Raw genomic sequence first — 16,017 nt, 5'->3', positions numbered from 1 at the left:
CGACCGTGTGTACAAGGGCTAAGGCAGTGAAACTGATCAAATCACCTGCGCAAAATAATGTAAAGCCTGAAAACATGACCTTTTGGGGGGGCCTTGAGGACCGGAGTTGAGAAATACTGATAAAGACCATTTCCCCCCCTTTTTTTTTTGTGGCAGCACCCTTTAAAAGTAAAATCTGTAAACACCCCAGTGTAAAAAAATGTAAATGTTACTTATCAATGGAAAACCTGAGCTTGGGTTAGTGCACAGAGCTGCCATGATTAAATGAACTTCACATCAGAGATCCTCCCATCACATAAGAGGTTCTCCTATCACATTGGAGGCCCTTCCTTCACATCAGATGTTCTCCTATCAGAGGTTCACCCATCACATCAGAGGTTCCCCATCACATTAGAGCTCCTACCGTCGCTTTAGAGGTTTAATTACATTAGAGTTCCCCGTGACATCAGAGACCTCCTACATATCAGAGGTCCGCCCATCACATTAGAGGTTCCCCACCACATTAGAGCTCCTCCCGTCACATCAGAGGTTCCACATAACTTCAGATGGTCTTCCATCATACTAGAGGTCCCTTCATTACATTAGGGTTTCCCCATAACATCAGAGGTTCTCCCATCACACCAGAGGTCCCTTTATTACATTAGAGTCCCCCCCATCATATTAGAGACCCCCATTATATCAGTGGTCCGCCATTACATCAGGGGTTCCACATTACATCAGAGGTTCTCCCATCACATCAGAGACCTCCTTCATATCAGTGGTCCACCCATCACATTAGAGGCTCCCCATCACATCAGAGGTCTTCCCATCACATCAAAGGCCCTCCTTCACATTGGAGGTCCCCATCACATTAGAGGTTCCCCATCACATCAGAGGTCCTCCCATCATATCAGAGATTCCTTCATTGCATTAGAGTTCCCTCCATCACATCGGAGACCCCCATTATATCAGAGGTCTGCCCATTACATCACAGGTTCCCCATCACTTCAGAGGTCCTCCCTTCACATCAGAGGTTACCTCATCATATCAGAGGTTCCCGATTACATCAGAAGTCCCCATCATTTTAGAGTCTCCCCTTCATATCAGAGGTTCCCCCATCACATCAATGTCCCCAACACTTCAAAATTCCCCTTTCACATCAGAGGTTCCCCATCACATTAGCATTCACCCATCATATCAGAGCCCCCCCATCACTTTAGAGGTCCCCCTTCACATCAAAGACCCCCATCACATCAGAAGGCTGCCCAATACATCAGAGATGCCCCCATCACATCAGATATCCCCATTACTTTAGAGAATCCAATGACATCAGATGTTCCTCCCTTACACATCAGAGTTTCTCAATCACATCAGAGGTCTGCCCATCACATCCCAATTCCCCCTTCATGTCACATACCCCCATCACATCAGAGGCCCTTCAATCACATCAGAGGTTCCCCACCACATCAGTGACCCTCATCACGTCAGAGACCCCCATCATGTCAGAGACCCCCATCACGTCAGAGGTTCCCCCATCACATAAAAGCCTCCCTTTCACATCAAAGTCCCCCATCACCATATAGTCCACACATCACAGAGTCAAAGGCTCTCCATCACATCAGATCCCCCCACCCCCAATTTAGAGTCATCTCATCCATCACTAATCCGGGGCAAACTGGATCACATGCTCGTGGCACCCTGGGAGAGCACAAACCTACCTGGGACAAAATAGATCCATATCCAGACAAAAAAGTTAAATAAAATTGGTGCAGACTCAATGGACCTCTTTTTCTGAAGCCGCTCTTCTGTGTTCTTATGAGATCTCCCCACCAGGCTGCCCACCCAAATCCTAATATTACAGCCTGTGAGGGCTGTACACATGCTGCAGCTGCAATATTCAGCTTTGTAGCTGCAGGATTTTCCCCTCGAGCTGCAGAGTTTGGCAGGCCTCACCAACTGGCAAACTTGCCCTTTGAGATCAATGGGGCCCTTTCGCAACCGCGAGCCAAACACTTGCAGAGCAATCCCACAAAGTCAAATTTAAATAAATACATAACAATCAGGCACCAGGAGGCAGCAGTAGTGCCTCTTGAATGCCTGTCAGCTGCTGCTCTACCACATTCGACCACGGATCACAGTCTGAATCTCAGGTTTGTGCTATGACTCAAGATTGTAGTCATTGTATGTCTATCAAAAAATGAAAAATGTCAACAGTATTTATCTCACATCAGAATGCCCCTTTACATCAGGTGTCCCCATCAGAGTGGCCCCATAGATCAGGTGTCCCCATCAGAGTGCCCCATAGATCAGGTGTCCCTATTAGAGGGACCCTATAGATCAGGTGTCCCCATCAGAGTGCCCCCATAGAGCAGGTGTCCCCATTAGAGAACCCTTATATCAGATGTTTCTTTCAAAGTGACCCTATAGATCAGGTGTCCCCACCAGAGTGATCCCATAGAGAAGGTGTCCCCATCAGAATGCCCCAATAGAGCAGATGTCCCTTTCAGAGTGACCTCATAGAACAGCTGTCCCCATCAGAGTGCCCCATAGAGAAGGTGTCCCCATCAGAGTGCCCCATAGATCAGGTGTCCCCATCAGAGTGCCCCATAGAGAAAGTGTCATCATCAGAGTGCCCCATAGATCCGGTGTCCCCATCAGAGTGCCCCATAGAGAAAGTGTCATCATCAGAGTGCCCCATAGATCAGGTGTCCCCATCAGAGTGCCCCATAGAGAAAGTGTCAACATCAGAGTGCCCCATAGATCAGGTGTCCCCATCAGAGTGCCCCATAGAGAAAGTGTCATCATCAGAGTGCCCCATAGATCAGGTGTCCCCATCAGAGTGCCCCATAGAGAAAGTGTCCCTTTCACAGTACCCCCCCCCCCCCCACGGAGCAGGTGTCCCCATCAGAGTGCCCCATAGATCAGGTGTCCCCATCAGAGGGAGCCCATAGAGAAGGTGTCCCCATCAGAATGCCTCATTAGAGCAGATGTCCCTTTCAGAGTGCCCCCATAGATCAGGTGTCCCCATCAGAGTGACCCCATAAAGAAGGTTCCCTTATGGGAGTGCCCATATAGAGTCAGTGTCCCTTTCAGATTGACCTCATAGAGCAGTTGTCCCTATCAAAGTGCCCCCATAGAGGAGCTGTCCCTTTCAGAGTGACCCCAAAGAGCAGATGTCCCCATCAGAATGCCCCCATAGAGCAGGTATCCCCATCAAAAAACAGGCGTGTCACCATCAAAGAACAGGTGTCGTCACCAGAGTGCCCATACTTAAATTTCAGATGTGAACCATCACATTAGATGGGTACAGCCCATCTAAGTAAAGAGTGTACCTGATGGATAAGTCCATGTAGCCAGGCAGGGGAGGGAATGGTAGCAGGGCGGAGAAACCTGCTGAAGAGGACAAGGAGCACAAGTGATGTCATTGGTTACTAGTACGCCGGCGGTCCTAGCAACCAATGACAGTAGTTCCAACGGCAGACTGGCGGGCTGATGGTCTGGATGGGAGCTTAGTCGGTCTGGGTCCAGACCATGGCCAAAGGCTATTGTATCTATCTATCTATCTATCTATCTATCTATCTATCTATCTATCTATCTATCTATCTATCTATCTATCGAGACAGAGAGACAGAGAGAGAGAGCGAGAAGAAAATTAAATAGTTAGAAACTCTCAAATGAAAGAAAAAAACTTACTACAAATTGATTCAGCATTTATATTTATATAAATCATATAAAATTACAGAGGGGTGATATAAATTGAAAATTAGACATATATCGATCTTCAACATGGTCACATGGTCCATAGGTGAACTTAGACTGTAACTTGACTGCTATGAAATGAACTTTTCCCGTTCTTTTGGTGGTGTAGTCTCAGTCCCTCAGGCGTCAATGAAACGGAATAAACCAATAAAGGAATGTAAATAAATTTGACCCGCGATGAACAGATCAGCACAAACAATAAAAGAACGCACTAAAAGTTGTGCTCTTCTGCCGAACATTTCTTCATGATGAAGCCTATGTAATAAAAAGGAGACATCAGGAATATTGAGATCTTCGGGGTCATCCATCAATAAACGCTCATAAAAAGGAAAAAAGTAAACGTGTTATATGTAATTTGATTAGGCTCGATGTCTCTCTCTTCACAAACAGGCTGCCCGGATCCTCCGTCCGACTGCGTCAATCCCATTTCTTCATTCCAAGGATGTATGAGGCTCATCTTCATCGATAATCAGCCCAAGGACCTCATTTCGGTTCAGCGCGGCATGCTGGGAAATTTCAGTGACTTGCAGATCGATATGTGCGGCATAAAAGACAGGTAATTGGATATTGTTTGTATCAAGTAGAAATGAAGTTAAAAATGAAAAATGCTATGCGCCAAAAGAATAGACACATCTCGCTTTGTATGAATTGACATCATCTCAATTTTTACTTGATACCTAATCCGCCATAGATTGTAGGAGTTCCGTCTGAGTTGGCCAGCCCATATTATTTCGATTTTTTTATCTTGTCACTGATCTGGCAACAGAGGTTATTCATGTTGGATGATCATGTGCTAGAATATAACAGAACTGTATGAGGATCATGTCCAGTGGTCGGCCACGTTGGGGGTTGTAGTGTTCTATGTATAGAGTGTAATAGAATTGTATTATGATGGTGTCCAGTGGGGGGTCATGTTGGGGGATGTAGTGTTCTATGTATAGAGTGTAATAGAATTGTATTATGATGGTGTCCAGTGGGGGGTCATGTTGGGGGATGTAGTGTTCTATGTATAGAGTGTAATAGAATTGTATTATGATGGTGCCCAGTGGGGGGTCACGTTGGGGGGTGTAGTGTTCTATGTATAGAGTGTAATAGAATTGTATTATGATGGTGTCCAGTGGGGGGTCATGTTGGGGGATGTAGTGTTCTATGTATAGAGTGTAATAGAATTGTATTATGATGGTGTCCAGTGGGGGGTCATGTTGGGGGATGTAGTGTTCTATGTATAGAGTGTAATAGAATTGTATTATGATGGTGCCCAGTGGGGGGTCACGTTGGGGGGTGTAGTGTTCTATGTATAGAGTGTAATAGAATTGTATTATGATGGTGTCCAGTGGGGGGTCATGTTGGGGGATGTAGTGTTCTATGTATAGAGTGTAATAGAATTGTATTATGATGGTGCCCAGTGGGGGGTCATGTTGGGGGATGTAGTGTTCTATGTATAGAGTGTAATAGAATTGTATTATGATGGTGTCCAGTGGGGGGTCACGTTGGGGGATGTAGTGTTCTATGTATAGAGTGTAATAGAATTGTATTATGATGGTGTCCAGTGGGGGGTCATGTTGGGGGATGTAGTGTTCTATGTATAGAGTGTAATAGAATTGTATTATGATGGTGTCCAGTGGGGGGTCATGTTGGGGGATGTAGTGTTCTATGTATAGAGTGTAATAGAATTGTATTATGATGGTGCCCAGTGGGGGGTCACGTTGGGGGGTGTAGTGTTCTATGTATAGAGTGTAATAGAATTGTATTATGATGGTGCCCAGTGGTGGGTCATGTTTGGGGGTGTAGTGTTCTATGTATAGAGTGTAATAGAATTGTATTATGGTCATGCCCAGTGGTGGGTCATGTTGGGGGGTGTAGTGTTCTATGTATAGAGTGTAAAATAATTGTATTATGATGGTGCCCAGTGGTGGGTCATGTTGGGGGGGGGGGGGGGTGTAGTGTTCTATATATAAAGGTTAATAGAATTGTATTATGGTCATGCCCAGTGGTGGGTCATGTTGGGGGGGGGGGGTGTAGTGTTCTATATATAAAGGTTAATAGAATTGTATTATGGTCATGCCCAGTGGTGGGTCATGTTGGGGGTGTAGTGTTCTATGTATAGAGTGTAATAGAATTGTAGTATGATGGTGTCCAGTGGGGGGTCATGTTGGGGGTTGTAGTGTTCTATGTATAGAGTGTAATAGAATTGCATTATGATGGTGTCCAGTGGGGGGTCATGTTGGGGGATGTAGTGTTCTATGTATAGAGTGTAATAGAATTGTATTATGATGGTGCCCAGTGGTGGGTCATGTTGGGGGTGTAGTGTTCTATGTATAGAGTGTAATAGAATTGTATTATGATGGTGTCCAGTGGGGGGTCATGTTGGGGGTTGTAGTGTTCTATGTATAGAGTGTAATAGAATTGCATTATGATGGTGTCCAGTGGGGGGTCATGTTGGGGGGTGTAGTGTTCTATGTATAGAGTGTAATAGAATTGTAGTATGATGGTGTCCAGTGGGGGGTCATGTTGGGGGTTGTAGTGTTCTATGTATAGAGTGTAATAGAATTGTATTATGATGGTGTCCAGTGGGGGGTCATGTTGGGGGTTGTAGTGTTCTGTGTATAGAGGTTAATAGAATTGTATTATGGTCATGCCCAGTGGGGGGTCACGTTGGGGGGTGTAGTGTTCTATGTATAGAGTGTAATAGAATTGTATTATGATGGTGTCCAGTGGGGGGTCATGTTGGGGGTGTAGTGTTCTATGTATAGAGTGTAATAGAATTGTAGTATGATGGTGTCCAGTGGGGGGTCATGTTGGGGGTTGTAGTGTTCTATGTATAGAGTGTAATAGAATTGTATTATGATGGTGTCCAGTGGGGGGTCATGTTGGGGGTTGTAGTGTTCTGTGTATAGAGGTTAATAGAATTGTATTATGGTCATGCCCAGTGGGGGGTCACGTTGGGGGGTGTAGTGTTCTATGTATAGAGTGTAAAAGAATTGTATTATGATGGTGTCCAGTGGTGGGTGATGTTGGGGGGTGTAGTGTTCTATGTATAGAGTGTAATAGAATTGTATTATGATGGTGCCCAGTGGTGGGTCATGTTGGGGGTTGTAGTGTTCTATGTATAGAGTGTAATAGAATTGTATTATGATGGTGCCCAGTGGTGGGTCATGTTGGGGGTTGTAGTGTTCTATGTATAGAGTGTAATAGAATTGTATTATGATGGTGCCCAGTGGTGGGTCATGTTGGGGGTGTAGTGTTCTATGTATAGAGTGTAATAGAATTGTAGTATGATGGTGTCCAGTGGGGGGTCATGTTGGGGGTTGTAGTGTTCTATGTATAGAGTGTAATAGAATTGTATTATGATGGTGTCCAGTGGGGGGTCATGTTGGGGGTTGTAGTGTTCTGTGTATAGAGGTTAATAGAATTGTATTATGGTCATGCCCAGTGGGGGGTCACGTTGGGGGGTGTAGTGTTCTATGTATAGAGTGTAAAAGAATTGTATTATGATGGTGTCCAGTGGTGGGTGATGTTGGGGGGTGTAGTGTTCTATGTATAGAGTGTAATAGAATTGTATTATGATGGTGCCCAGTGGTGGGTCATGTTGGGGGTTGTAGTGTTCTATGTATAGAGTGTAATAGAATTGTATTATGATGGTGCCCAGTGGGGGGTCATGTTGGGGGTGTAGTGTTCTATGTATAGAGTGTAATAGAATTGTATTATGATGGTGTCCAGTGGGGGGTCACGTTGGGGGGTGTAGTGTTCTATGTATAGAGTGTAATAGAATTGTATTATGATGGTGCCCAGTGGTGGGTCATGTTGGGGGTTGTAGTGTTCTATGTATAGAGTGTAAAAGAATTGTATTATGATGGTGTCCAGTGGTGGGTGATGTTGGGGGGTGTAGTGTTCTATGTATAGAGTGTAATAGAATTGTATTATGATGGTGCCCAGTGGTGGGTCATGTTGGGGGTTGTAGTGTTCTATGTATAGAGTGTAATAGAATTGTATTATGATGGTGCCCAGTGGGGGGTCACGTTGGGGGGTGTAGTGTTCTATGTATAGAGTGTAATAGAATTGTATTATGATGGTGTCCAGTGGGGGGTCACGTTGGGGGGTGTAGTGTTCTATGTATAGAGGTTAATAGAATTGTATTATGGTCATGTCCAGACGCTGCCGCCCCATGTGGCTCCAGCAGCCATCTTCGGTCAGACAGAGCCTATTTAAAGCCCTGGCTGCAAATTGGCCTGGGCAGGAAGGGGAGAGGAGGGGGGTAAAATTGTCCGGTATCGATTAAAACCGTGTATTCAGACTGACTGACATTGAGCTCTCCACCTTAATACAAATAAATATTTCAGTGGGAAAGTTGCGTCCTCGCATCACCAATGCTGCACATCCGAAAAAACACAGAATCATAAAAGCTTACTTTCTATTTTATTTTTTAATCATACAATCCCTACTTGCGGCTTTTTCATTGCGCCGGTCCTGTGGCGGGAAATGTCACATTGTGCATTAGCGTGATGTTTTCGCTCAGTTGAACCTCTGGTGGAAATAAGCCTCGGATGGGCCCGGGCTGAGCGGAAAGTCGGCGCCTCGGGTATTTTAGCGGAAAAAAACAAACAAAAAAAAACACACACACACAATACATTTTCCCGCAGTTAAGGGATTTGTTGCCAGTTCGGCGAGATTCAATTTCTGATCCTCGGCGTGTTCCAAACTTTATCAAAGGAGCAGGTACACAGGGAAGCGCAGATTAAACTTAATTACACCTTGTGTGCGTTTTTTTTAATTTTTTTATTTTTATTTTTTTCCTTTAGTGAGATTTCATATCTCTGTCTGGCAGTAAAGACACGTAACGCACTTCGCTCCAAGTCTGCAGATACCGCAGAGCATCTGCTATTATTTACAGCCACTGCAATCCAATTTCTGAGATGCTTATTTTAGATCACCAAATAATCATTTTATTCTCCTTCTGCTCTCCGGGACCCGGAACACCTCTGTGCCTAAAAACATGCCGGTTTAAGATGTATTCTTTTAGTGTTTTTTAGTTGTTTTTTTTTTTTGTTTTTTTTCATGCATTGCAGAATTATAATACCTGACATAGTTACATAGTAGGTGAGGTTGAAAAAAGACACAAGTCCATCAAGTCCAACCTATGTCTGCCTTGGGGCTGCTGATAGGAGGGGAGGGGAGGGGGGGACCACCAGTCCTCCTGTAGGGGGCCCAGGGAAAACAGGGGGGGGGGGCAAACAGCAGGAGGAATCAGTGTGGTCGGGCAGAGGGGCAATTACTAGACAGGTGTACTGCTGAAAAAAAAATTTAGTTTCATTCCTTTTTATTTTTTTCGTTTTCCAGGTCATTCGTTACGATCGCAATTCGAAAATTAAAAAATCCGAAAATAAGAAATAAAATCCAAAAATCCGAAAGATTCGAACTAACTAACTAATACTAACCAAAATTTTGTTTGTTTCGTTCCTTTTTATTATTTTTTTATTTTTTTCGGGCCATTCGTTATGATCGCAATTCGAATATTCTAAAATCCGAAAATAAGAAATAAAATCCAAAAATCCGAAAGATTCTAACTAACTAACTAAAACTAACTAAAATTTTGTTTGTTTCATTCCTTTTTTTTTTTTTTTTTCGGGCCATTCGTTATGATCGCAATTCGAAAATTAAAAAATCCGAAAATAAGAAATAAAATCGAAAAATCAGAAAGATTCTAACTAACTAACTAATACTAACCAAAATTTTGTTTGTTTCATTCCTTTTTTTTTTTTTTTTTTCGGGCCATTCGTTATGATCGCAATTCGAATATTCGAAAATCCGAAAATAAGAAAGAAAATCCAAAAAAATAATAAGAAAGAATGACTAACTAACTAATATTAACCAACTATTAAATGACAGTGGAACCTTGAAAAATGTGTTTGTTTCATTCCTTTATTTATTTTTTCGGGCCATTCGTTATGATCGCAATTCGAAAATTCTAAAATCCGAAAATAAGAAAGAAAATCCAAAATTCCGAAAGAATGACTAACTAATAATAACCAACTATTAAATTACAGTTGAAAAATTACCTTGAAAAATTTGTTCGTTTCATTCCTTTTTTTTTTTTTTCGTTTTTTGGGCCATTCGTTGTGATTGCAATTCGAAAATGAAAAAATCCAAAAATAAGAAAGAAAATCCAAAAGAATGACTAACTAATAATAAGCAACTATTAAATTACAGTCGAAACTTGAAAAATGTGTTCGTTTCATTCCTTTATTTTTATTTTTTTTCATTTTTCGGGCCATTCGTTATGATCGCAATTAAAAAATTAAAAAATTTGAAAATAAGAAAGAAAATCCAAAGGCCATTCGTTATGAACATTCACAATTCGAAAATTTAAAAATCCGAAAATAAGAGAGAAAATCCAAAAATCCAAAAGAATGACTAACTAACTAATAATAACCAACTATTAAATTACAGTGGAACCTTGAAAAATTTGTTTGTTTCATTCCTTTTTTTTTTTTTTCCTTTTCCAGGCCATTTGTTATGATCATTCACAATTCGAAAATTAAAAAAATCTGAAAATAAGAAAAAAAAAAAAAATCTGAAAGAATGACTAACTAACTAATAATAACCAACTATTAAATTACAGTGGAACCTTGAAAAATAGTTCGTTTCATTCCATTTTTTTTTTTTTTTTTCGTTTTTCAGGCCATTCGTTATGATCGCAATTCAAAAATTAAAAAATCTGAAAATAAGAAAGAAAATCCAAAAATCAGAAAGAATGACTAACTAACTAATATTAACCAATTATTAAAATTATTGTTTTTAGGGCCATTCGTTATGATGGCAATTTGAAAATTCTAAAATCCGAAAATAAGAAAGAAAATCCAAAAATCCAAAAGAATGACTAACTAACTAATAATAACCAACTATTAAATTACAGTGGAACCTTAAAAAAATTGTTTGTTTCATTCCTTTTTTTCTTTTAGTTTTCCAGGCCATTCGTTATGATCATTCACAATTCGAAAATTAAAAAATCAGAAAATAAGAAAAAAAATCCAAAAATCCAAAAGAATGACTAACTAAATAATAATAACCAACTATTAAATTACAGTGGATCCTTGAAAAATTTGTTTGTTTCATTCCTTTTTTTGTTTTTTGTTTTCGTTTTTTGGGCCATTCATTATGATCACAATTCAAAAATGAAAAAATCCGAAAATAAGAAAGAAAATCCAAAAAATCAGAAAGACTAACTACATAACTAATAATAACTAACTATTAAATTACAGTGTAACCTTTAAAAATTTGTTTGTTTCATTCCTTTTTTTTTTTTTTTTTCGTTTTTCGGGCCATTCGTTACAATCGCAATTCTAAAATCCGAAAATAAGAAATAAAATCCAAAAATCCGAAAGAATGACTAACTAACTAATAATAACCAACTATTAAATTACAGTGGAACCTTGAAAAATTAGTTTGCTTCATTCCATTTTTTTTGTTTGTTTTTTGGGCCATTCGTTATGATCGCAATTCGAATATTCTAAAATCCAAAAATAAGAAAGTAAATCCAAAATTCCGAAAGAATGACTAACTAATAATAACCAACTATTAAATTACAGTGGAACGTTGAAAAATGTGTTTGTTTCATTCCTTTTTTTTTTTTTTTTTCGTTTTCCAGGCCATTCGTTATGATCATTCACAATTTGAAAATTAAAAAATTCGAAAATAAGAGAGAAAATCCAAAAATCCAAAAGAATGACTAACTAACTAATAATAACCAACTATTAAATTACAGTGGAACCTTGAAAAATTTGTTCGTTTCATTCCTTTTTTTATTTTATTTTTTCGTTTTTCGGGCCATTCGTTATGATCACAATTTGAAAATTAAAAAATCTGAAAATAAGAAAGAAAATCCAAAAATCTGAAAGAATGACTAACTAACTAATATTAACCAATTATTAAATTACAGTGGAACCTTGAAAGATTTATTAATTTCATTCCTTTTTTTTTTTTTTTTTTTTTTCGTTTTTCGGGCCATTCGTTATGATCATTCACAATTCGAAAATTAAAAAATCCAAAAATAAGAAATAAGGTCCAAAAATCCAAAATAATGACTAACTAGTAATAACCAACTATTAAATTACAGTGGAACCTTGAAAAATGTGTTTGTTTCATTCCTTTTTTTTTTTTTTCGTTTTTCGTGTCATTCGTTATGATCACAATTGGAAAATTCTAAAATCCGAAAATAAGAAAAGAATGAAAAGAATGACTAACTAACTAATAATCTAATAATATCCAACTATTAAATTACAATGGAACCTTGAAAAATGTGTTTGTTTCATTCCATTTATTTTTTTTCATTTTTTGGGCCTTTCATTATGATCGCAATTCAAAAATGAAAAAATCCGAAAATAAGAAAGAAAATCCAAAAGAATGACCAACTAACTAATAATAACCAACTATTAAATTACAGTGGAATCTTGAAAAATTTGTTTGTTTCATTCCTTTATTTTTTTTCGTTTTTTGGGCCATTCGTTACGATCGCAATTCTAAAATTCTAAAATCCGAAAATAAGAAATAAAATCCAAAAATCCGAAAGAATGACTAACTAACTAATAATAACCAACTATTAGATGACAGTGGAACCTTGAAAATGTGTTTGTTTCATTCCTTTTTTTTTTTCGTTTTTTGGGCCATTCGTTATGATCGCAATTCGAAAATTAAAAAAATCTGAAAATAAGAAAGAAAATCCAAAAATCCGAAAGACTCTAACTAACTAATAATAACTAACTATTAAATTACAGTGGAACCTTGAAAAATTTGTTTGTTTCATTCCTTTTTTTTTTTTTTTTTTTCGTTTTTGGGCCATTCGTTACGATCGCAATTCTAAAATCAGAAAATAAGAAATAAAATCCAAAAATCCGAATGAATAACTAACTAACTAATAATAACCAACTACTAAATGACAGTGAAACCTTGAAAATGTGTTTGTTTCATTCCTTTTTTTTTTTTTCGTTTTTTGGGCCATTCATTATGATCGCAATTCGAAAATTAAAAATCTGAAAAAAAGAAAGAAAATCTAAAAATCCAAAAGAATGACTAACTAACTAATAATAACCAACTATTAAATTACAGTGGAAACTTGAAAAACGTGTTTCATTCCTTTTTTTTTTTTCTTTCGTTACGATCGCAATTTAAAAATGTGAAAATCTGAAAATAAGAAAGAAAATCCGAAAGAGTGACTAACTAACTAATAATAACCAACTACTAAATTACAGTGAAACCTTGAATTACGAGCTTAATCCGTTCCAGGAGAATGCTTGTAATCCAAAGCACTCGCATATCAAAGCGAGTTTCCCCATAGAAGTCAATGGAAGCGAAGATAATTTGTTCCGCATTTACTTCTATTGCATGCAGTACCGCATGTGGCCAGAGGTGGGGCGGGGGCCCCGGAGAGCCTCAGAAATACTCGTGGACAGCTCGGCTGACCTCAGAAAGCCTCATAAAGGCTCAGAAACAATTGGGAACTGAGTAGAATCCCGAGTATTTCCGATTGATACACACAGGTTGGACTTGATGGACTTGTGTCTTTTTTCAACCTCACCTACTATGTAACTATGATTAGTATTTCCGAATGGCTCCAAACAGCTCAGAACCCTTCCGAGTGTCACTGGCGCCCCCACACCTCTGGCCGAATGCAGTACTGCACACCACATTAGCTTGAATTCTGCTCGTCCACTGTATATGTATTGGAACTTCCTTTCCAATCTGGCTGTTAGTGAACGTAACAAATACGAATTTATCTGAAGTTACAAATTATCCGAAATAACGAATGCCGCATCTAAACAAATGGAACGAAACAGGTTGGACTTGATGGACTTGTGTCTTTTTTTTTAACCTCACCTACTATGTAACTATGATTCCGAGTATTTCCGAATGGCTCCAAATGGCTCCGAACCGTTGCGAGTGTCACCGGCGCCCCCCACACCTCTGGCCAAATGCGGTACTGCACACCACATTCAATTGAATTTTGCTAGTTTTGCGATACAACACTTGCAGAATAAAAAAAAAAAAGTTGCTCGTCTTTCAAAACGTTCGTTAACCAAGGTTCCACTGTATAGGTATTGGAACTTCCTTTCAAATTTGTCTGTTAGTGAACGTAACAAATACAAATTTATCAGAAGTTACGAATTATCCAAAATAACAAATGCCGCATCTAAACAAATGGAACGGAACAAATTAATAATAAATAATAATAATAATAATAATAAAACATTATTATTATTAGTAGTAGTAGTAGTAGTAGTAGTAGTGGTAGTATTATTATTATTATTATTATAGTTATTTATTATTTTTAATTCGTTATGTTCCATTTGTTTATTATTTTGGATAATTCGTAACTTCGGATAAATTCATATTGGTTACGTTCACTAACAGCCAAATTTGAAAGGAAATTCCAATGCCTATAATTTAATAGTTTAGTAATAGTTATTATTAGTTAGTTATTATTTCAGATTTTCAAATTTACGAATGTTTCGAATTTACAAATATTCTGAAAAACGGGTTTTGCGTTAATTTGGATATTTCCGAAATGATGCATTTGTCAAAAAATCGTTAAAAAACTAACTACGAGGATCTTGCGAGCTGCCTATTATAATTAATGGATAACATTATTTAGCGCGTAGCAATATTCGACAGCTGCTAGCGCTAATCACGTCTCATAAAGCTGTGTGAAGACAATATAAATAAATAAAATAAATTACTATGCTGCGCTATCTCCTGATGTTCTTCCCAACACTGAATTTAAAGTGCCTACATTGCAGTATTGAAACTAAAAAAGATATATATGGAACGTGATAAAATAACAAAAAATAAATAAATAAAAAATAAATAAATATTATATATATATATATATTATATAGCAAAAAATGTAACAAAAAATAAATAAATGCACATCACTTATTATATTATCACAGCAACAAAGGACTTTTTATAAAAAAAAAAATGATATAAATATTATATATATATATATATATATATATATATATATATATATATATATATATATATATATTATATAGCAAAAAATGTAACAAAAAATAAATAAATATAAATATAATATTTATATCATTTTTTTAAATAAAAAGTCCTTTGTTGCTGTGATAATATAATAAGTGATATATATATATATATATATATATATATATATTATATAGCAAAAAATGTAACAAAAAAAAAATATATATATGTATATATATATATATTTATATATATATATATATATATATATATATATATATATATATATATATATATATATATATATATATATATATATAATGTTTATATCATTTTTTTTTAATAAAAAGTCCTTTGTTGCTGTGATAATATAATAAGTGATATATATATATATATATATATATATATATATATATATATATATATATATATTATATAGCAAAAAATGTAACAAAAAAAAAAAAAATATATATATATATATATATATATATATATATATATATATAATATTTATATCATTTTTTTTAATATAAAGTCCTTTGTTGCTGTGATAATATAATAAGTGATGTGTGTCACACTCACTCACAGATAACATAAAAATATAAAACAAACCTCTTAAAGAATATATATATATATATATATATATATATATATATATATATATATATTGCCACAAACATGTCTTATTAGCATAATGACAAGGGTCTTCACCTTCTCCTATGCTTGCCTCCAATACTTCTCCAAAGCCTTCCTATTCTCTGGAACCTTAGGACACGTACCCTCACATTGTTGAGGGCACGGGTCTGGTGTGGTTCAAAAGGGTAGGAGGGCACGTGTTTGCTGTCCTTGCAGCCAATGACCCATCCCCAGCCCATCAGCTGAATATAAACCAGGGGCTGGCTGATGTTATTGACCAAATATGGTCACATTTACATATATTTGCTCAATGTCGTCACCCAGCATCCAGCACTGTTTTCATTAAAATGGTTGTAAAGGTTCAAGGTTTTTTACCTTCATGCATTCTATGCATAAAGGTAAAAACCTCCTGTGAGCAGCTCCTCCCCTGATACTCACCTGAGCCCCATCTTGATCCTGTGATGGGCACAAGAGCTGAGCTTCTCTCGGGTCCCTCATTCCTCATTGGTTGAGACAGCAGCTGGAGCCATTGGCTCCTACTACTGACCCAGTCAGCCTGTCAGCCTGGGCCTCCCTGGTGACATTAGAGTACTGGGGATACTGTGCCCACTGCCCCTCTTGCCGGGGGGGGGGGGGGCTGGTCAAAGAGGAGATGGT

At 37.7% G+C, this 16,017-nt stretch overlaps 1 protein-coding gene across 1 annotated transcript in view; it reads left to right on the top strand.

The window, feature by feature from the left end:
• LOC143925088 (contactin-associated protein-like 5) overlaps nucleotides 1-16,017 on the top strand; it is a 613,155-nt gene that overhangs the window by 348,243 nt on the left and 248,895 nt on the right. Inside the window, exon 10 of the mRNA XM_077449678.1 lies at nucleotides 4,129-4,294. Within this exon, the coding sequence (XP_077305804.1) occupies nucleotides 4,129-4,294 (166 nt within the window). The remainder of the gene's footprint in view (nucleotides 1-4,128; nucleotides 4,295-16,017) is intronic.

This window comes from Lithobates pipiens, unplaced genomic scaffold (genome assembly GCF_037356315.1).
Source record: "Lithobates pipiens isolate NorthernLeopardFrog02 unplaced genomic scaffold, aLitPip1_a1.2 Scaffold_22, whole genome shotgun sequence".
Lineage (NCBI taxonomy): Eukaryota > Metazoa > Chordata > Amphibia > Anura > Ranidae > Lithobates > Lithobates pipiens.
This window is presented reverse-complemented; position numbering and strand designations above follow the sequence as displayed.